We start from the raw sequence: 21,524 nt of genomic DNA on the forward strand, positions 1-21,524 counted from the left end.
CTGTGACAACCAAAACACAGCCCTCACACTCCTAAATGCTCTCGGGATATCAGTCCAATCCCTGATTAAGAACCACTGAGCTGGATTAACACTCCTGACCTCTCTCACTAACCTCTACAGTAAGTCTTGCTTTTCAGGGGGAGAAGTGGTCTGACCAAAAAATGAGGTTAGGGGTCAGCCCTTCCCTCTCTGCTCTTTCACACCTGCTTGCCCACAGAGAGAGCATTTTAGCCCTAGCTGGCTCACCTCAAGATGGGGACTGCAACTCAAGAACACTCTGCATCCCAGTGGGGACAGGGGGCTTCCAGCTTTACCTTAACACCTACAATAATAAATAAATCTTAGGCAAAATGTTAGAAATTAATTTAGTTATTTTAGGGAATATAAACATAACCATAATTTCATTCTTATACTTAAAAGAGGTGTTTCATTATGTTTCTTTCTATCGTAAGATGATATTATTACTATTTAAAGAGAAAGAACTTTGACGAACATGTTTTATTTAACAGTTTTATTCTGTCTTAGAATAAAAGCCTTGCTTTAATATTGTAAGGTGCACTGCAGGTATGCCATGCTGCCAGTTATTATTGGGACACCAAATGCCTTAGTTAGTGACCCAGAGGGTTTGGAAAACACGTGAATTCATACTTTCAGAGCATGTAGTACTGGTATTTACAGCTTTTCTTGAAACTGGCCCAGGACGTCTCAAACAGTCTACATAAGTATCATCAGAGCACTTGCTTTGATGTTCAGAATGCTTCGGAAATGTGTTCAAGATCATGATTTGTGGGTCCTCCAAAAGGTTTTGTTGTTAACATGCAAGCAAACAGTATTAAGCAACATTATCTAAACTATGGCTGCCAAGTACTGGACCTTAAACGAAACCAAATTACAAAACATCTCCTTGTAGAGCTATACAAAAGATATAAAATTAAAATTAAAAATATCAACCATCTTTAAATATTCCAATTCTCCTACAGTGCAGTTTCCCACATCTTTATCACTACTGAATACTTTAAGGAGAAAGTTAACAAAAATCAAAATAGATAAAAATATTTAAATCTTTGGATCCCTTTATTCCATGGCCTTCATAAAAACACAAAAGTGGCCAGATTTTTTCCCCCACTATAGCTTAAAATATCAAAAAGATTTACTAGTGATTTATAATTAGCAAGGAACTCTATTATCGAGTCATTTGTGGGCCACAGGCCCAAGGACCAGTGTTAGGATATCTTATAGGCTGCCAAAATAATTTCTAGCACTCTGAATCCTCTTGAAATATAATGGAATGAATCAGGGTTATCAGGACGAAATTCTAGGCATATCAGGAAGAACAGGTTAATCGATGCCCAGTTTTATTGTCTTAAAAAAGGGGAGAGGGTACTTATTTGAAAATACAGCTAAGTACATTCTTATCTATGATTATTTACATTCATATACTGAAAATATTTATTATTTGGACAAATCCTGTGATATGCCATTTGTTATAAAATGAAGTTCTTACAGTGAGTAGGAGGAATTTATCCTTTTCAGATAATGGAAGAATGTATCAAATCTTCATTTATGTTCCAAACATTAAAAAAAAAAAAAAATCAAAATCAAAAATCTCAAGCCTGGAAAGCTATGAAAAAAGACCCACCACCCATAGCTCTCCTCCTCAGCACATCAACTTCTGCAAGGACACAGTATGTTTGCTGACTTTAAAATGTTTATTCTTTAAAAAATTAGTTGCTTTTTATACAGCTATACAAAGTTCTTAATGTTTCTTTGGCAATGGAATATAATGGAATTTTACAACTATATAAAAAAGTTACCTTTGCCTAAGAAACAGTATTTACTGTGTGTACATAGTTGACTGACAAAATTCTCTACCATCCAGCACCCTAATTAATTGACGAAATAAGCTACCTCAAAAGGGATATTACAGGATTTCCAAAAAGAAAGAAAGAAAGAGACACGCACGCACGCACGCATACACACACATACACACAACCTTCTGTGGCTCAAAACACAGTATCACGGCCCTATCTGCAGGCAACTTACAATAATTGCCAAATACAATTTAGTGATAAGAAAACTCCTTTCAGTGATGAAAAAATACTTATAAGTCCCATTGAAGTACTGCTGTAGTTTAACTATACATAAGAAATTACTTAACCTTCTGCTATTCCAAATATATTTAATGCTCATTTTTAAAGATGAGCCTTCCCCCCAAAAGTAACTGCATTGAATCTTTGAAATTAAGCAGAAAAACAAACAAACAAACAAAAACCCAGTGCTGGTGACAAATATACAGCAAATTCACTTCTTCATTCTTCTCAAAGACTGAAACCAATTCTCAGGACCATGAAGAGCTAGAAATTCACCTATTTTCAAAGACTTGTTTGTAGACTATGCAGCAACTTTGTTGTCTTTCTAAAAAGGAAAAAAATAATTAGCTCATGTTTCAAATTACTGGTTTATTAATAAGTACTTTTAACTTACTTAAGTATTAAGTTTCCCATTACTTTCAAATATACCCTCCTTTCCCTTTCACATATAAATGCATTTCACTAATTTCCAAGAAACATTTTGACTTCCACACCCATAAGTGGCTCATTATTTGTTAACTTCATTTTCCAGTTAGTAGAGGTTACAGCAGTGGTGGTATGGTGTGGTCTGGTTCCAGCCCCATAAGATACAGGCACACCTCACTATCTTTGGTTGCATCTTAATAATTTTTAAGTACAATAACAGAACTTAATTAAACCTTCAACTTAGTAGTTAAGCTCATCAAATACAAATGACAACATACTTTGGAAAAAGATTATTAAGATCCTGAAGTCTTTGATGTCTTTACTAAGCAATAAAATACCCAGACAGTAAAATAACATTTTTCTCCAAAGTCTCATGCTGGGAGAAATCAATGATTTAGAAGCTCATTTTTAAAGGATAACTTTTAAATTCAAAATAAGTTCTGAAAATCAGAGTTGACTGGGTAATTTTTAAAAAGTAGACAGGGAAAAAACAAAAATCTCAAGGAGCCTTTAGCTTTCCAATGAGACTAACTCTTATTTAAAGTCCTGTACATTACAACAGAGCCAGGGGCTGTTTTCCTCAGGACTAGTTGTTATCGCATACCTGATTTTTCACCCTGTTAGAAACATATTATTTCCTATGTTAAATAAAGACTTAACTTTATCTGGGTATATGGCACCAAACCATTTGTACAATGTGATTAAATTAGAATACAAATGGCATGGTGTAAACTGGTGCAGAAAGAAATAAACTGAAGATAATCCCACCCCATAGTCCCCCACACCAAAGCCAACTTTCACATGCCCCGAATTTTTTTTTTTACCTTTCAGAAAGTTGTACGATCAATCCAGACCTATTTTAGGGTCCAAAAGCTGTGGTTTTCTGAAAGGTAAAAAAAAGAAAGCAAAAAAAAAAAAAGAGAGAGGGAGAGAAGGGAGGGGGAGAGGCAAAGAGAGAAAAAGAAAGAGAGGAGGAAATAAAAGGGGGAAAGGGAGAGAGAGTACCATGCTGAGTCATTTTGGTTATCTCTTTGTCTCTGGACCCTATCTGAAGAAATAGACTCAAATGGAAGGTAATTTGTCTCACTTCCCATGGTAGCTTCCTTAACAGCAGCATATAAAAAGTATAGTCAGCAGCTGACTATACTTTTATTACACCCAACCTGATCTCCTTGTCCCCCATCTCCACAAAACACCCCAGCACTAAGCTCAGCACAAGTTTATGTTTCTAACATTATTCTTAAGGAAAACTGGGCAATGAGAGTTAAGTTTTTGGCTTTACTAGCTTGTACTCAGATCAAGAGAGTTAACCTCTCTGGGTCCTTGGTTTCCTACTATCTGTTGGGGGTACAGTGAGAGAGAGCTTATAGTTTGGCTGGTATTTTTAAGAAGTTCTTAAAATCTACAATCCTACTGCCTGTGTTTCCATTAAACAACCAGACTTGCCCATGCTCACCTCAAAATTAATGATTTATGACAACAGAGCACAAACAAGAAAGTCAACTCATTATATGAAAGCTGCTGGAAATGCCATTGACCTCCATTTCTGAGAAGTATTAGATGTAGTTTTAGAAAGGAATTTAATCCTTGAAGGTAAATTTCCTTCATGTAATAGTGATCCCTCACTATCTCTGCTTTTAAAGGTGCCAGGTGATATGATTTAGATGCTGTCGACTGCGGAAATGGCAAGGGCTCTAGTGGCAGACATAAGGGTCATTTAACATTGGAATGCACAATCAAGGACTAGCCATACCAATGGACCTTCTACCTTACTGAAGGCTGAATTACTGTATTCCTAATCAACATGGTGGGCACTCACGTTAACCCATTATGGTTCCATGTCCACTGATGAAAATGAAAGTAAAATACACGTTCACTAATGCCAAGAGGCTCTTATCTAGCTGGAAACGCAGAACAAAACACATGAAATAAGGAACATTGAATGTATTCAAAATGTGTGCCAATACCTAGGAGTCAGAAAAGGAAGAAATTAGTGCCAGAAGGAAGAAAAGTTCCCAAGGACAGAGCAAACTTTGGACAAGACTGTGAAGGGTGTAGGGTGTAAAAGGGAACCCCTTGACTTTTAGATATGTCTACCTCCCCACTGAACTAAAACACCAAGAAGACTGGGACTGCATCTGTTTTGCTTACCACTACTATCCAGCACAGTGCATGCTGAATATGAAGAACTCAATAGGTTTCAATTAATAAATGCATGTACCATGCACACAGCAGTTATTCAAAGGTTTATTGATGTCTGTTCAGATAATGAAAAATAACAGTCCAATCTGAGAGACGACATGGCAGCTGTTTTTTCAAATTATCTGCAAATTATCACGAAGAGGAGTATTTATATTCTGTGCACTTATAAGGGTAGAGTTAAACTAAGAGTGAAGATACAGGGGAAAAGTTCTTCACTCGCATTGTGAAATCCTACTAATTAGACCATCCCTGGGGTGGGATGGATGCTCTTAGGAAAAGTAAGCTGCCAGTGCCATTAAGGGATACTTCAGGACTCACGGCTTGGCCAGGAGCTCAGACCTCTCAGATGCTTTACAACTTGAGATTTTAGTGATCTTTAAAATATTGATAAAAGTATAACTCTTTCCAAAAATGTAAAAACTGAGGGCCTGAAAGGTTTAACGATTCAACTGTTGTCATACTAGCAACAATCACTAGAATTCTCATCAGGATTCAAGTTTAATTTAAATGTACTTTTTCTCAAAAAAAAAAAAAATGTACTTTTTCTCAAGCCCAGTGGACTCAATGTGGTCTTCAACAAGGAGTTGTCATAGGCTCTTCAACAGGTAGCTGACATGCCTCAAGTGAGGTAAAGAGAGGGAACGTCTGCAGACCAGTCAGTGGGTTATTATGGTAGTGGGCAGGGACACTGCATGGGAACAAATGTGGTAATGTGGAAAAGGGCTACTGCCAAATTGTTAAGCGAGTGCAGATGCTGGGGTGGTGCCACGGGAGGCAAGAAGATGGTGAAGTCATTTTGAGGAAGGTCAAGTTTAAATTGATCAAAGAACATAAAGCATATAAAGACAGAGAAAAGCACACAAGGTCCAAGCTGAAAAACTGATTAAAAGCTATGAATCAACAAGCTCAGGGGAGGAGGAAAGAAAGGGAAGGAGAGAGAAGGGGGGAGAAGGAAGAAGGGGAAGAAGAGTGTGCAAATATGAGCATGAACGCTTCTAAGGAGCAAATTGAATGTTCTAGGCAGAAGGAATGGGTGAAAAGGTCCTGATAGAAGAATAAGCTTGGCATTGAACAAGACCAAGAAGGTGGTCCACATATCTGCAGCAGAGTGAATAAAGAAAAGGGGAGTCCAAATGGCAAAAAGGACAAGAGCCAGTACAAGACTTCTGACCTGGAGAAGCAGCTCATGATGTATTTAAACAGGCTCTGCTGAGGAACATGTGTTATTATTATTTTTATATTATTTTTAAAGATAAAAAAGAAAAAAAAAAGATAAAAAAGATTTTATTTTTAAGTAATCCCTACACCTAATATAGGGCTCAAAGTCACAATCCCAAGATCATGCTCTACCAACTGAGCCAGCCAGGCGCCCTGGAACATGTATTATTTTTAAAAATAAAAACAAAACAAAAACACTCCAAATAATATTTTTACAAAACTAGGAAGAAAGACTCCAAGGTGGGTGGGTGGTTAGCAGTGTCAAATACTTCAGAGGGGTTAAGGACAAATATTTGTGAAAAGGCTACTGAATTCTATAAGCAAAAGGCCACTGGGAAGAGCAGTAGTAGGTATAGGACATAGTGACAAGCAAATGGCATTCTGTAACTCCTAGGACATAGTCTCTCGGCTAAAATGACAATTCTGCAAGTTACAAATTCTGCAGCTGCACCAAGCCACCATGGCTGGATAGCTTAATGACTTGACGCTAATTTTCAGTAGTCTTGGCTAGATGATACAGAATCAGAGCTGTCAAAATTAACAGACCAGATGCCAAAGCCACTAAAATTAATCCTTCCAGAGGGATCTCAACAATGGCCAGTTTCAAATAATGGACAGTGAATTTCTGCCAGCAGGTCTTTTTATTTCCAGCTTCCCTTTGCAATTCCTAGTAGATCTGTTTATAAGGGGATTTTGATCCTTTCTGTGATTATATAACCTTCTTCTACTGATCCTAAAAATCAATAAACTAGGAGAGTGAAAGTGACACTGACTTCATTTACAGACTCTCTTCAATAAATTATACATATAAACATACTATACAGAGTTACACAGTTTTCTAGCAGCAGTTCTAAAATGCCAATATATCACAATATTTTTAAGACCAAGGTAAATAAGAAAACCATAGAAAATGCAGCTGAATTTTCAGGAACAAACTTACTAGGCTCAAGACCTCACAGCTTCACTTATGAGCTGACTGTGGACAAGGTATTTAGTATCTCTATTCCTTCATCTGTAAAGTGGTGATAATCTGATCACTTGATAGTGATAAGATAACTCTGATATCTTAGAGTTTATGTGAAATTTAAGTGAGGTAATATGTGAAAAACATTTAGAACAATGCCTACTACATGCAAAATACTGTATCAATGTTGGCTGCTTTGGAGGCTTTCTATTCTGCAGTATGTCTTTTCTAGACTCTTTTGGTGTTGAAGCACACTTTGCAATATGAAATAAAGGTAATGTGATATAGTTTTTTTTGGTAAAATTTCTTCAGTAATCCCCCATGCCTCCAAAAGAGAAACAAAACAAAACAAAACAAAACACCCAAGTCAATCTCTAATACATTTTTTGGGGGAAATTTTTACTAGTCTGTGACATCTAAAACCATGGCTCTATAATAAAGACCCCTCCCATCCCAATCTCATTTCTATCCCTTACTTCCTCCAGTTGAAAAAAAAAAAACAGTTAAAAACTTTGGACTCACTAGACAAGAAGTTACTGTTCCTTAAAATGATATAAACAACCTCATCCCCCACTAAACAAATTGAAAGTTATACAAATATCCTAAAAATATTCATTCAAAATAAATAAAATTTCATAAAACTACATGCCCATCCCAAAGCATAAAATACTTACCCTGTATTCAAAATCTGCAAACTCCCTGCCCCCACGACCTCCTCTGAATCCACCACGAAATCCTCGAGGGGTAGTGAAAGTACCACCTCTGCCACCACCACGCCCTCGGCCACCACGGAAACCAAGACCTCCTCTGCCTCTGTACCCTCCACGACCACGGTTTGGACGAAGTGGGATTCCAAATGTTTCAGCATTTAATCTTCTTTCTTCAGCCCAGGTTGGTCTCCGTTCTCTGTTAGAAGAACAAATAATCTCTAGTGTATGACATTTTAAGAATGTTTTCCAGCAAAACTTTGTGGCACTAATTCCCAAATTAAGGATAAAGTAATTCCTAAAGATGAAATAAAAATAAGTACCTTATCTAAGTCATCACAAACTGTCCATGGCAATACGCTCCCATAATAATTGTTAAACTTCATGTGAAAATACGACCAGTATTAATTTCTTTCAAATATAGCTGATGAAACAAAATTCGTAACAACCCTCAATATAACAGGAATTCAAATATAATAGGATTGGCAATTGACTCTACTTTTCTCTCAGCCCCAATATGAGAGGACAAAGCCAAGAGAGGGAACTCTTGTCTCAGGAAGCTGGGAGCAGGAGAGTAAGTCCCCGAGTCTCTAGTACTCCTGGCTCAATCCATGGACCTTCGGTCAGATGTAGGTGTTTAAATTGCCACTGGTGCTGTCCTACAGCCAATTGCAGGACTCAGATCAGTATCACCCATTCACGTTTATGCTGAAGTAGACAACTGCCACCAGGTGGCACCAAACTACCGTTAGGAGAAGAAAAATCTGGAATGGGTAGCAGAAACTGAACTGCTAAACTGGATCCTTAAACTTGACAATTTTCTGGGCCCACCTTTGCTGCCATACAGCCAAGTTTTACTCTATCAGCAAACTTCAAAGTAACATTAGCACTTTTGGCCATGGCTCCATTTCAACTACACTGTAGGGGAGTAAAGTAAAAGGTCTCACATGTTAGAGGAATGTTTTGTTTAATTTCAAATGTGAATGCATCCCTAAACAAAAGTATATGGTTATTTCTTCTTCACAAAGAGTAGTATCATTGAAAATTTTAGTACGGATTATTCTTTTAGCAAAATAACATATTAAAAAAAATTAGTCATTAGATTATATTTAAGTATTCATTAAACTTTGTGAATTTATAAGAAATTACTTCATAAGAGCAGCTTAAAGACTGTACCTATTATCATCACAAGAAATATTATCAAAGAAGGATTTGGTTTTGTCATAATAGCAATTAGGGCCAAGAGGATCTTCTTCATCTGCATTTCCTTCACTGTTCTGGGTATCAACTCCTGAGTCTCCTTTATCTTCACCATTTACAGGCTTCTCCTGCTTCTCAAGTTTATCTTCTAATAAAAAAGAAGCACATACCATAAAGTCAAGATTTATATTAAACATCCACAATTCACAAGTCAAATAACATTTTCTGAACAGAAAAGTGAAAACTCACCTTTCAATTTCAGTTTATTATGAAACTCTCTGTCTATTTCTTCCTTGTTAAATTGTGCGTTTGCACTTTCAAAGTCAAAGTCTTTCTCAAATTTCATTGGACCATCTCGTCGAATACCAAATCGTCCCCTGCCACCTCGATGACCCCCACGCCCTCTCCTTGGAGCTGAAGGAGCACCTGGAACTATATCAATAAAGAGAGAATAAGCTGATTTAAGACGGAAGCTATTACTGTGGTCTTTAAAAAAACGGTCAACAACAAAAATGCTTAGAAGTCTCTATACACATTACTATCTTTGTAGTGTTTATATAGAAAAGATGAATTGGGGACACCTGGGTGGCTTAGCGGGGTGAACATCTGCCTTTGGCTCAGGACGTAATCCCAGAGTCCCGGGATCAAGTTCCACATCGGGCTCCCTGCATGGAGCCTGCTTCTTCCTCTGCCTATGTCTCTGCCTCTCTCATTCTGTGTCTCTCATGAACGAATAAATAAAATCTTAAAAAAAAAAAGATGAAGTGGGGTACCTGGGTGGCTCAATTGGTTAAGTGTCCTACTCTTGGATTTGGCTCAGGTCATGATCTTGTGGGTTATGAGATCAAGCCCCACATCAGGCTCCATGCTCTACAGGGAGTCTGCTTTAAGATCTTCTCCCTCTGCCCCTCCCCCACACTTTCTCTAAAAATAAACAAATCTCTAAAAATTATTAAAAATAAAAAAATTAAATTTCACTAATACTTAATACATAAAGGACTAAGTGCGCATGAAATTTATATTTATGGGGTCCACACTCATACATGTTATTCAGCGTGCACAACCAAAACCAAACTATTTCGGAGACTTCTGTAGTAAATTATTGTCATACTCCTTGAGGGAAGGGCTCTGTTCTGCTTATAGTTCTAATTCCTACAAAGTGTCAAACACATAGTGGGTTCTCAAAATTTAGGAAATCTTCTTTGAAAGGCTCACAGTAACTAAGATTTATAATAAGAAAATAAACAAATACTACTAATAAGCACACATTATCACAGATAACACAAAAGCACTGCCAGGTCTCAACCACTCCAACCACTTCCTCTTTCACCTTTCTTGTCACCCTCTACATGGCTTCATATTATTCAAGTTTTCCTGTATCTATCCTTTCTCTACTATGCTAACAAAATTTATATGAAGTACGATAATGGAATACCAAGATAGCATATATTACAGTGAAAACTCAAGAACCTAAATACCCAACACAAGAGGAAGAGTTAAGAAAAAAATAAAAGAGGAATATGGAACAGTAGTTAATGTGAGTTAACAGAAACAGAGCACAAAGGAATATGAATTCAATGATTATAATTATGTGAAAATAGTGACAAAGATCAGAAAGTGACTACACAGCAACAGACAGGTTGTGTTCAGTGTTCACTGAAGTTTGGCAAAATGCCCACATTTGAGAAAACAAACTACAAAAAACCACAGCAGCATATCCAGACACTTAAATCTAGATAAGCAGGATGTTTAAAATATTCAAGTTCATTATTAAAAACATGTTGGCCACAAGCTAAGGAAGTAAATATAGCATAATCTGTTTTCTAAAAAAAGTTCAAGTACAGTCTATGTTTGTAAAATCATAAGAAAAAAGGTCGGAAAGAATAGTCTCTGTTCTGTTAATGAACTTTAGGAGATGAATTTTGAAGGGCACTTAAAGGTACTTTTATTTATTACTTTATATGATTTTTAAATGATGGTAGTATGGCAATTATCTTATTTTGAGAAGTTCTTTCTTTCCCAAAACAAAAAAAAGTGAAATACAGTAAATCAAACCAAACCCTTTGTATTCATGGCACACAGCACGTACAAAAACACATAGAGCAACATGCAGGAAAAATTCAGTATACATTTTTCTGAAATTAAAGATCACTTTCTAATTATTATCTAAATAAGGTGATTATGCTTTACCTTTATTTTTTACTTGGACATCCAAAATTATAATTTTTCCTGATTTATTTGAAAGTATTAATAAAATAAATGAATCGGGATAAATGTTATTACAAAACAAAGTGTACAATCTTATTAACTCAATAATCATAAAAGGCAGTTAAAAGTTCTTGAACAACTATTGAAAAAAACCCAAAAAACTCAGGGCTTAAATCATTATAATGGGAAAACCTCAAACCTTCAAGGTACTGATAATTCCCCTCCTAAAAGTATAGAAAACAATGAAAACAATTTTATAATGCTAACTTGAAACTGACATAAAAACATAAAATACAAATGACAGTACTAAAGAGGAAACCACGTGACAATGTAACTCTAAGTGCATAAATCTTGCTGGCAGATAAATTCAATATACTGAAAGACAACTGTCTACCATCAACTACAGTTTATTCCAGCAATGTAATGGTGATTAAAAAAACAATACCTTTTAAGACATTTAGACACAAAAAATTTGAAAAAATAGAATATAGTGGTCCTATATGCCCATAATCTAGCTTCCCCTCAAACGGTAATATCTTCCTTAACAACATTACCAAAACCAGGAAATTGACATTGGCACACCATAATTACACTATAAACCTAATTCTGATTTCAACAGGTTTTGCAGATACTCATTTTCTGGTGTCTCTTTATATGTAGTTATATAACATTTTGCTACATGTATACATCTATATAATGACTATCATAACCAAGATAAAGAAATGTTCTGTTACCACAATGAAAGTCCCTAGTCACCAACACCAGGCTTTCACTTATTTTTTTTTAAAAGATTTATTTATTTGAGAGAGGGGGAGAGAAGATCTTAAGCAGACTCCCTGCTGAGCATGAAGCCTGTCATGGGGCTCCATCTCACAACACATGAGATCATGACCTGAGCCAAAATCAAGAGTTGGTCAGTCGTTCAACCCACTGAGCCACTCAGGCACTCTACAGGCTTTAATTTTTTAATAGCAATTATGCATCAAATGTTCTTTCTAATTGGGAAGTGCAGAATATGGCTTTCAGATTCAAATAACTTACCTATTTGTCTCTTGCTATCATTTCTGAGTTGCTCATTTTCTGGTCTTGAAACTTTGTGTACTTCAGCTATGAAAGATATACAAAGTCACAGATGAGCTCAGGACACAAAATCAAAAACTTCTGTGAAGTTCAAAATGGGAAGAACAAAGAAACCCAAAACAAAAACAACAAGTCTATACCCCCACCACCATCACACTTTGAGTCAAGTGTGAAAGACTGAACATTTTATCAAGTTCAGTTTAAACCTTCTAGGATCATTCATATACAATATATCTTTTTAATGAAAAATAAGGTGAATGGAAAATGTTGATCAGTCAATTAATGAATAATAAACAGCTAAAGTTCTACCTCGCCTGTGCTCTTGATTCTCTATTGCTTTTTGGCTGGTAGATGGTAAAGGCCTGGTTGATACAGGGCTCCTTCTCCCAACAGGTGCTGGAGCAGGTAAGTGGGCCGAGGCGGTCTGTACTGCTTGTTCCATGGTTGGGCTTTTTCTCAAAGGGTCTAACTGAGGGCTTGAACGACCTAAAACGTAACCAAAAGATAAGAAACTACCCTATCCTCTGGGGATTTCAAAATAATCTAGACCCTCAAAAAAATGCCTACAGTTTTATTTCTAATTTATATCTTTAGCACAAATCTGAATTTATCTATTTATTAGATCAGAGTTTAAAACTGGTTATCTTTAGTGGGCTAGGTCACTAGGCTAGTAAAGAAACATTTAAAACAAAACAAAACAAAACCAAAATCCCCAACAACCAACCAATTAACCAATGGAACTTTATTTGTATTTCTACCTGGTGGAATAAGATTTTAGTAAGTTTTTCAAAAACTGCTGCCTGGGCAATACTTCTCAGGAATATTATCAAAGATCATGATGTATGCAAGTAGGATGCAGGCTTTCCCCAATAATGACAAACACAAGATTATATTGATGCTTTGGCCATTATTTCCAGAGGCTATAACCTAAAATTGTTAGTACTTTCCGAAGAAATGTCTAAAGTGGTACTTTTATATCTGTAGGTATTATCTCCATTACATTATAAAGCAAGTAAAGAACTAGAAAGTTAGACAGGTGAAGTCCTTCAATACCTTAGGGGCTTGGGCAATTATACAACAATACTCAAAGGCCAGCAACAAATACACCCTTCAGATTATTACACAGTAGCTATATTCATTTCTGGCCATTTGGAAGATCTTTTGGAAGCCTTTGCTTAATATGAGTTGTGTACTTACAAACTCCCATTTTTCCTTTTATGAGGTCAGAGTGTGGTCACAGTATGAACAGAAGAATGTAACATCAGATGCTCCCATCATGTTTTGTCTCTATAATGTTTGCTGCAAATCTCTGGTGAAGGTGCTTTCATATCCTATGATATTGCACCATAATATGTTCTGCTTAAGAAAATTCTGCTCATTTCATGTAAAAAAAAATTCCAAGTATGCTGTAAATGTTACTACCCAACTGTGCATATGTGCACAGGCTCCAACCACTGGTGAATTGGTGAGTGTTGACAATGCATTGGTTTCCATGTACCAGATGCTTTAGGGACTGTTTATTAGTAATTTTCCCAAGTTTATGGTTCTTGAAAGCTTGTAAATTACAAATGTGTATCACTATTTCCAGCCATTAATGCCAAAGCTTACTCTACCATTAACAGAAACAATGCAATATTCCATTGATCATAATGGGAATCATGGTGGTTTGTAGAAGTTCTAGCCTATGAGAAAATATTTTGTGATTACTTATCACCTTATACAGGGATTTACTTATAAACAAGTGCTAAGTTTTTTGAAAAGCCTATTATTCAATTTTACAGTATTGATTATTGTAATATAAATAATATTTAAATGATATACTTTTTTAAAAAAGGTTTTATTTCTGAGAAAGAGTGAGCGAGAGAGCGCAAGCGAGCGGGAACGCACACCTGCAGGAGCAGGGGGTAGAGGCAGAGGGAGAGGAGAAGCAGACTCCCCAGTGAGCAGGGAGCTGATGTGGGGCTTGATCCCAGGGATCATGAGCTAAGCTGAAAGGAGATGTTTAACCAACTGAACCACCTACGCGCCCCTAAATGACCTTATATAAATTTCTAAAACTTGTCTCATTTAGGCTTTTGAGAAAAGATCCTGTGACCCACAAGTGTTGCAGAACCACAAGTGATGGGCTGATCACTGCAAGCAAGGACTCGTCTGCTGTGCACTTTCAAAACCTCTATGACTAAAGTCTTCTAAGTCATACTGGTAGCTGCGTTATACGCAGGGAAATGCAGGTAACGCAGGACATACCGTTAGGAATAAACCCAGAAGCTGGTTTCAGCATAATAAAAACACAGCCCCTTGACCTATCTGCATATTCTTACCAGTTCAAAGAAAATTCTAGTATTTTAATTCTGTAAAGTTCAGAAGTTTTCATTTATAAAACTTAAATGTAGAGTCCCAGGCTTTTTTGTTCACTGCTTTATATAAATATACCTCTCTCTTATAATATGTACTTGAAAAATTTTACACTTGATCTTAGCCAAAAGGCCAAGAAGCGATTGTACTTGAAAAAATTTTAAATCTATTTAAAATATATTTTAGTCCTAAGTATGAGGGAAAGAATCTAGATCTACTTTTCCCAATTTCAGTATATGTGCTGCTGAAGCGAGCACAGATCTACTTTTTTAAAAAAAGATTTTGATTGATTGAGAGAGAGAGAGAGAGAGAGAGAGAGAGAGGCAGAGACACAGGCAGAGGGAGAAGCAGGCTCCATGCAGGGAGCCCGACACAGGACTCGATCCCAGGTCTCCAGGATCAGGCCCTGGGCTGCAGGCAGCGCTAAACCGCTGCGCCACCAGGACTGCCCAGATCTACTTTTCCCAAATGATTAGGGAGTTGTCTGTCCCAACATCACTTACTGGGCGGCCAGCCTTCCTCTACTAATTTAAAAATATCTTTATCATGTATTAATCACTTATTTATATTTGGAACTATTTCTGACTTTATTTATTAGAGCTAGACAGAGGGAGCACAAACAGGAGGAGAGGAAGAAGCAGACTTGACACTGAGCAGGGAGCCTGTTGCAGGGCTCCATCCCAGGACCCTTAACCATCGGAGCCACCCACGTGCTGCAATTAGACAAATTTTTAAAATAAAAGTAATGACACAGGGCTTACCTACTTGATAATAAAATACATATAAAATAAAGCAGTGCAGGAATTAAATTTAAAAATCTTATAAAAAAATGTCTGTCTATACGTCCATGTTTTTTTTTTAGGTCTGTGTATCTTTTATTAAGTTCTGCTACAATTCCATTTAGATTTATTAAAAGTATTGTAAATTTTTTTTTTTTCCAGTGGATGAGCTTTCATTTTATTGGCTCTTGAGTATTGTAAATTTTTTAAAGATTTATTTATTTATTCATGAGAGAGAGAGAGAGAGAGAGAGAGAGAGAGAGAGAGAGGCAGGGACACAGGAGGAGGGAGAAACAGGCTCCAGGCCAGGAGCCCGATGTGGGACTTGATCCTGGGACTCCAGGATCGCGCCCTGGGCCAAAGGCAGGCGCCAATAAGCTGAGCCACCCAGGGATCCCAAAAGTATTGTAAATTTAATTAATATGAGACACAACGTCTTCCCAATAGTACATCTCTGTATCTAGGAATAAGATCTGTTTCTCTGATTACATGTGACTTCTTTTATGTCCCTCTACTACATTTTGTATTTTCTACAGAGGTCTGCTGAATTTCTTACGTATTTCACATATAATTTCTATTTCTTTATTGTGAACATCTTCTTTTATCTCCATTATATGATCAGTGGGTTAGGTTTTAGGACAACTACTGTTTTGTTTTTTTTTTAAGATTTTATTTATTTATTCATGAGAGACACACACACACACACAGAGGCAGAGACACAGGCAGAGGGAGAAGCAGGCTCCATGCAGAGAGCCTGATGTGGGACTCGATCCCAGCTCTCCAGGATCAGGCCCTGGGCTGAAGGCAGCACTAAACTGCTAAGCCACCCGGGCTGCCCCTACTATTGGTTTTTATATGTATAAGTTTATAGTTTACCTCTAATTGTAGTCCTTTAGTTCTAGGTTTTTCAGTGAATTCTTAATTCCAAGTAGAAAAGTTGTAACACTGGCAAATAATATTAATCCCAATATTTATGCTGATTTTTTTTTCATGTGTTCTTGATTTAGCTAAAAATTCCTGAAAGAGGGCAGCCCGGGTGGCTCAGCAGTAAGGTTAATGTTCACTACTGATTAAAATAGCTAACATCTGGGATCCCTGGGTGGCACAGCGGTTTGGCGCCTGCCTTTGGCCCAGGGCGCGATCCTGGAGACCCGGGATCGAATCCCACATCGGGCTCCCTGCATGGAGCCTGCTTCTCCCTCTGCCTGTGTCTCTGCCTCTCTCTCTCTGTGTGACTATCATAAATAAATAAAAATTAAAAAAAAAAATAAAATAGCTAACATCTACTAAGTACTATGTTAATGGCACTATGCTAAGGGCACTATATACATATTTAAAATGTGATTCTCATAAGTTATCAATAAAGCCCCATTTTATTTATTCTTATTTTTTAAGATTTCACTTATTTATTTAGAGAGTGCATGCACAAGCAGGGGGGAGAGAGACTCTGAAGCAGACTCTGTGCTCAATGTGGAGCCCACTGCAGGGCTTGATCGCACAAACTTGATATCAAGACCTGAGCTGAAACCAAGAGTCAGCCAGCCGTTCAACCAACTGAGCCACTCAGGGGCCCCTTTATGTTACCTTTTTAAAGATTTTATTTTTAAGTAATCTCTATAACCCAATGTGAGGCACAAATCCACATCCCCAAAATCAAGAGTCATGTGCTCCACTGACTGAGTCAGCCAGACGCCCCTAGGGTCCCATTTTATAGTTTAGAAAACTAAGCCTTGAGAAGATGAAGAATTTTATCTAAGAAAGAATTCGTAAAAGGAAAAAATCCAAAACAGCTACACAGAAATATACACTTCTATTAACCTAGAAAGAAGTCTGAAGAGTAAAAACCAAAAAGTAATTGCTATTTCTGAATAGCAGGACTATGGGTGTTTTTATTTTCTTCCTTATATTTACTATATAACTTTTTTTTTTTTTTAAGATTTTATTTATTTATTCATAGACACAGAGAGAGAGAGAGAGGCAGAGACACAGGCAGAGGAAGAAGCAGGCTCCATGCAGGGAGCCCGATGTGGGACTCGATCCCGGGTCTCCAGGATCACACCCCAGGCTGCAGACGGTGCCAAACCGCTGCGCCACCGGGGCTGCCCTATTTACTATATTTCTAATTCATCTACAACAAATTTTTAGAATGTTAAAAAATTAAGTTATATAAAATTAATATGAATGACAGTAAAATATCTAAAGTGAAATGCATAGGATTATGTTTAGCATTAGCTTGATTTTACTCTCAAGAGCTTTAAACAATATTGTCCTGTAATTATAGCATCCTTCTGAAATGATTTTATATTGTTTTATTTAAAAGTGAACATCCATATAAGGCAATGAGCCAATAACAACCACTTCAGCTGTAGGTAAAAACAGATACAGAATCTTGGGACCACCAAAGACTACAAAACTGGCTGGTAGAAAAATAGTTAAAAAAAAAAAATTAAACAGGGACACCTGGGTGGCTTAGCAGTTGAGCATCTGCCTTTGGCTCAGGTCATGATCCTGGGGTCCTGGGATTGAGTCCCACATCAGGCTCCCCGCAGGGAGCCTGCTTCTCCCTCTGCCTAGGTCTCTGCCTGTTTCTCTCTATATCTCATGAATAAATAAATCTTAAAAATTAAACAGGATCCTTCAAGAGGCTAATTATAATGCACATTGCCAAACTCCAAGAATTCTGATATAGCAGTTGTCAGGATCTACTTTTTTTTTTCAGTTTGGTCGGGTTTTTTAAAAGATTTTATTTATTTATTTGAGAGAGACTGTGTGACAATGAACAGGGGGAGAGGGAGACCAGATTTCCCACTGAGCAGCTGCCAGATGTGGGGCTCAATCCCAGGACTCTGGGATCATGACCTGAGCTGAAGGCAGAAGCTTAACCAACTGAGCCACACAGGTGCCCCAGGATTTACATGTTTAAGAAGCACCCCAGATGATGATTTGGTTGTGGGTAGCCCACACTAAGAACCACTGCTCTAGATTCTGTGAGCATGCTAGGAAAGACCCAACAGCATAAAACAGTTTGGTTTTTTTAAGCTGCCATTCAAGTTATCAAGAATAGTTCATCTTGAGTGGTGATGCTGGTACTAATTAGATATATGTAAGTATTATATACAAGTCATATAATTGCATTACAAAAAAGTGCCAAGCTTAGAGAATGTTCACTGGTTCCCAGTTTTATGATCTCAGAATTGTAAAGAGTCTTAAATAATGCATGTCATTCAATAATATTCTCATTGCAACAGCAATTAGGAGAAAAATCTTAAAAGGACCAAATAGAAAGTATACATGTGATTTGCAAGCTGTAAAAGGTCTTACATTCAGAGAAAGACAAAGACCACTAAAGATGTTATGAATGGAAACATACAAAGGAAAAAAAAGCTTACCTTGAGATAACTGTGTTTTTAGTGATCTTGTATCCTGTGTAAAGGCAGAACCAACTGCACTACTTTGGGATAGGGTACCACTGTTTGATGTTTCTGTTCCAAAGGATGTCAAAGAGCTTCCAGCTTTAAGAGATTTTTTTTAATGACAAAAAGACATGTATTTTTTAATTTAAACTTTTCAATTACATAAAGTAATATACCATTTTAATGATGATAAAAACTGCTGCCATCCCTCCCCTGCAACATGCATGCAAATGAATAATCCTGGAAATTAATGAAAGCGCATAAAAAGTAATTTGACAAATCTTTTAAACTTTATGAAAAAAGCAAACCAATATATATTCCAGCATTCTTGGCTGTAAATTTTTATACAGCAATACTGTCCTTATGGAGCTAAGACAGCAAAGACCCATGTCGGATAGAGAAGTAGCAGAAATGGTACAGTCTACACCAGTATTGTAATTATTTTAATACTGAGTATCTGCACAAACAGCCAAATTGGCAGACATGTCTATGAAGAGCTTGTCCAGCATTTCCAAGGCAAGCCAATGAACTCCAGCTCATTTCAATGCTTCCCTCCAGGATGGTACCGTGGGGCTGCATTCTGCCTAAAGCAACCACAAAAACTTCTGGTAATATGAATAACAAATTCCTACAAAGGGCCCATATTCTTTGCTACATGAGGTTATGTCAATCTCCTCTAAATTTCTACAGTACTTACAGATCATTCATTCACTTTTCATATGCTATGTTCTCTTCTATTTAATCTATGTAGGTTTTCTCCAGAAGGAACTATTTCAGTTTCTCTTCTTCCCCTACCTCTAAATCCAACCTGAAGATGGTAGTCAGAACAATCTCTTGGTGAAATACGGATATGTGATAACCACATTACAGTGCTTAGGATCCTGTGATGGCTTTCCACTGCCCTCAACATAAAAGTTCAGACTACTTACCTCAATTTATAAGGCCCTACCCTTATTTGCTTACCTCTTCTCTCACCACTTTTCTTATTTTCACTGGTCTACTCCATAGCAGTTTACTCATCTGCACTTAAATATTTGAAGACCATGATCATGCCTCTCACCACCTTCTCATTTCCAAGCTAAGCAACTCCAGTTCCTTCAACCATTACTCACCTTCCCACAGTCTTTAACACCACCCCCACCAATTTAATAAATCTTAGTTCTTCATATCCCCTTTAAAACAGGGCATCAGAACCTAGCATAGAATCTCAGACAATGAGAATCAATGGGACTCCCTTGAAGGTGTAATCTAGTTAGGCTAGAGACCTCGCCAGCTCAGGAGAGGCCCAACATAACCTCCCACATTGCCAGAAATGTGGGGACTAATGCTCGCAATCCATCCCATTATCACTAGTTTTTCTGGGCAATGACCAAGACATAAGCCACTCTGATGATATACAGTCTTATCTCCATGCTGCTTTGTTTCTCCACCTCCTCTAACCTCCCACTGCTTGCTCTCTGATTAGCAAACTCTATTTTTATTTCCTCCATCTCTTTTCTGAGTTCCTTACTCTAATTCGCCTGATTTATCTCAAATTATTTTTTTTTTAGGATTTATTTGAGAGAAAAAAAGAACAGAGGGGAGGGGCAAAAGGAGAGGGAGAATTTTAAGCAAATTCCACAATGAGTACGGAGCCTGATGTGAGGCTCAATCTCACAGCCCTGAGATCACAACTTGAGCCAAGAGTGGGATGATTAACTGACTGCACCACCCAGGCACCCCTCAAATTGTTTTTTACATATGGTGTGAGGTAGGAACCAAGGTTAATTTTTTCTAAGTAGATATCGGAACATTATTGGTTAAGGATATTTCCCCCTCTCCATTGAACTGCACTGGCCATCTCTGTTTTAAATCAGTATTTAAGTCTATTTCTGTATGCTCTATTCTTTACTTCCGGTCTATTTGTCTATCCTTATATCAATAATTCACTGTTCTGATTTCTCTAACTTTACAGTAAATCTTGAAACCACAAATAAACCTCAAACTTTCTTCTTCTTTTCAGTAGGTTCCATGCCAAGCATGGAACCCAACACAGGGCTTGAACTAATGACCCTGAAATAAAGGCCTGAGCTGAGATCTAAGAATTGGATGCTTAAACTCTCAAAGCCACCCAGATGCCTCAACTTTCTTCTTCTTCAAGACTATTTTGGCTATTCTAGGTTTTATATTTCCAAATAAATAGTAGAATCAGCATGTCGATCTTTCTTTCTTTTCTTTTCTTTTCTTTCTTCCTCCTTTCCTTTCCTTTCTTTCTCTTTTCTTTTTCTTTCCTTCCTCCCTCCCTCCCTCCCTCCCCCCTTCTTTCTTTCTGAGAGACAAAACAAGGGAGAGGAAGAGCAGGGGTGGGGAGGCAGAGGGAGAGAATCCCAAGCAGGCTCCATTTCCAGCTATGAGTCCAGCATGAGGCATAAACTCATGACCTTGAGATCATGACCTGAGCCAAAATCAAGAGTCAGATGCCCAACTGACTGAGCTACCCAAGTGCCCGTCAATTTCTATTTTAAGATGTCTACTGGGATTCTGATTGGGATTATGTTCACTCTGTAAATCAATTTGGGAAAAATATTAACTTGAAAGTAATAATACTGAATCTTACAACCAATGAGCCTGGATCAACTCTCCATTTATTTAGAACTTTAATTTCTCTCAGCAATATTTTGTGGTTTTCCTTATAGAGCAGTTTTGTCAACTTTAGCACTATTATCATTTTGTGAGGAGTTGACCTCTGTATTTTATGATGTTAGGTAGCATCCCTGGCCTCTACCCTCTACATACTACTAATATCCTTCAGTTGTGATAACCAAAAATGTCTCCACATGTTACCAAATGTCTCCTGCAGGAGAAACAATCCTTCTTTATCTCTGGTAGTACCCCTGATAAAG

At 37.3% G+C, this 21,524-nt stretch overlaps 1 protein-coding gene and 1 long non-coding RNA gene across 7 annotated transcripts in view; one reads left to right on the top strand and one right to left on the bottom strand.

Annotated features, from left to right (window-relative positions):
* Positions 1-496: 496 nt before the first annotated feature.
* Positions 497-21,524, bottom strand: part of LSM14A (LSM14A mRNA processing body assembly factor) — a 55,624-nt gene continuing 34,596 nt past the window's right edge. For 2 of the 5 annotated variants that reach the window (XM_077855741.1, XM_077855703.1), the window contains exons 4-11: positions 18,619-18,741; positions 12,405-12,581; positions 12,057-12,122; positions 9,057-9,239; positions 8,784-8,955; positions 7,575-7,806; positions 3,341-3,399; positions 497-2,415 (exon numbers count right to left, since the gene is read on the bottom strand). In XM_077855741.1, coding sequence (XP_077711867.1) covers positions 3,376-3,399; positions 7,575-7,806; positions 8,784-8,955; positions 9,057-9,239; positions 12,057-12,122; positions 12,405-12,581; positions 18,619-18,741 — 977 coding nt within the window. In that variant the 3' untranslated portion in view covers positions 497-2,415; positions 3,341-3,375. The remainder of the gene's footprint in view (positions 2,416-3,340; positions 3,400-7,574; positions 7,807-8,783; positions 8,956-9,056; positions 9,240-12,056; positions 12,123-12,404; positions 12,582-18,618; positions 18,742-21,524) is intronic. The other 3 variants (XM_077855720.1, XM_077855713.1, XM_077855731.1) reach the window with 3 other exon arrangements.
* LOC144288131 (uncharacterized) overlaps positions 13,336-21,524 on the top strand; it is a 35,107-nt gene continuing 26,918 nt past the window's right edge. The window contains exons 1-3 of one of the 2 annotated variants that reach the window (XR_013356136.1): positions 13,336-13,560; positions 14,167-14,326; positions 15,049-15,246. This is a non-coding gene — a long non-coding RNA (uncharacterized LOC144288131). Of the gene's footprint in view, positions 13,561-14,166; positions 14,327-15,048; positions 15,247-21,524 lie in introns of those variants that run through there. The other variant, XR_013356140.1, reaches the window with a different exon arrangement.

The sequence above is a fragment of the Canis aureus genome, chromosome 1 (genome assembly GCF_053574225.1).
Source record: "Canis aureus isolate CA01 chromosome 1, VMU_Caureus_v.1.0, whole genome shotgun sequence".
NCBI lineage: Eukaryota > Metazoa > Chordata > Mammalia > Carnivora > Canidae > Canis > Canis aureus.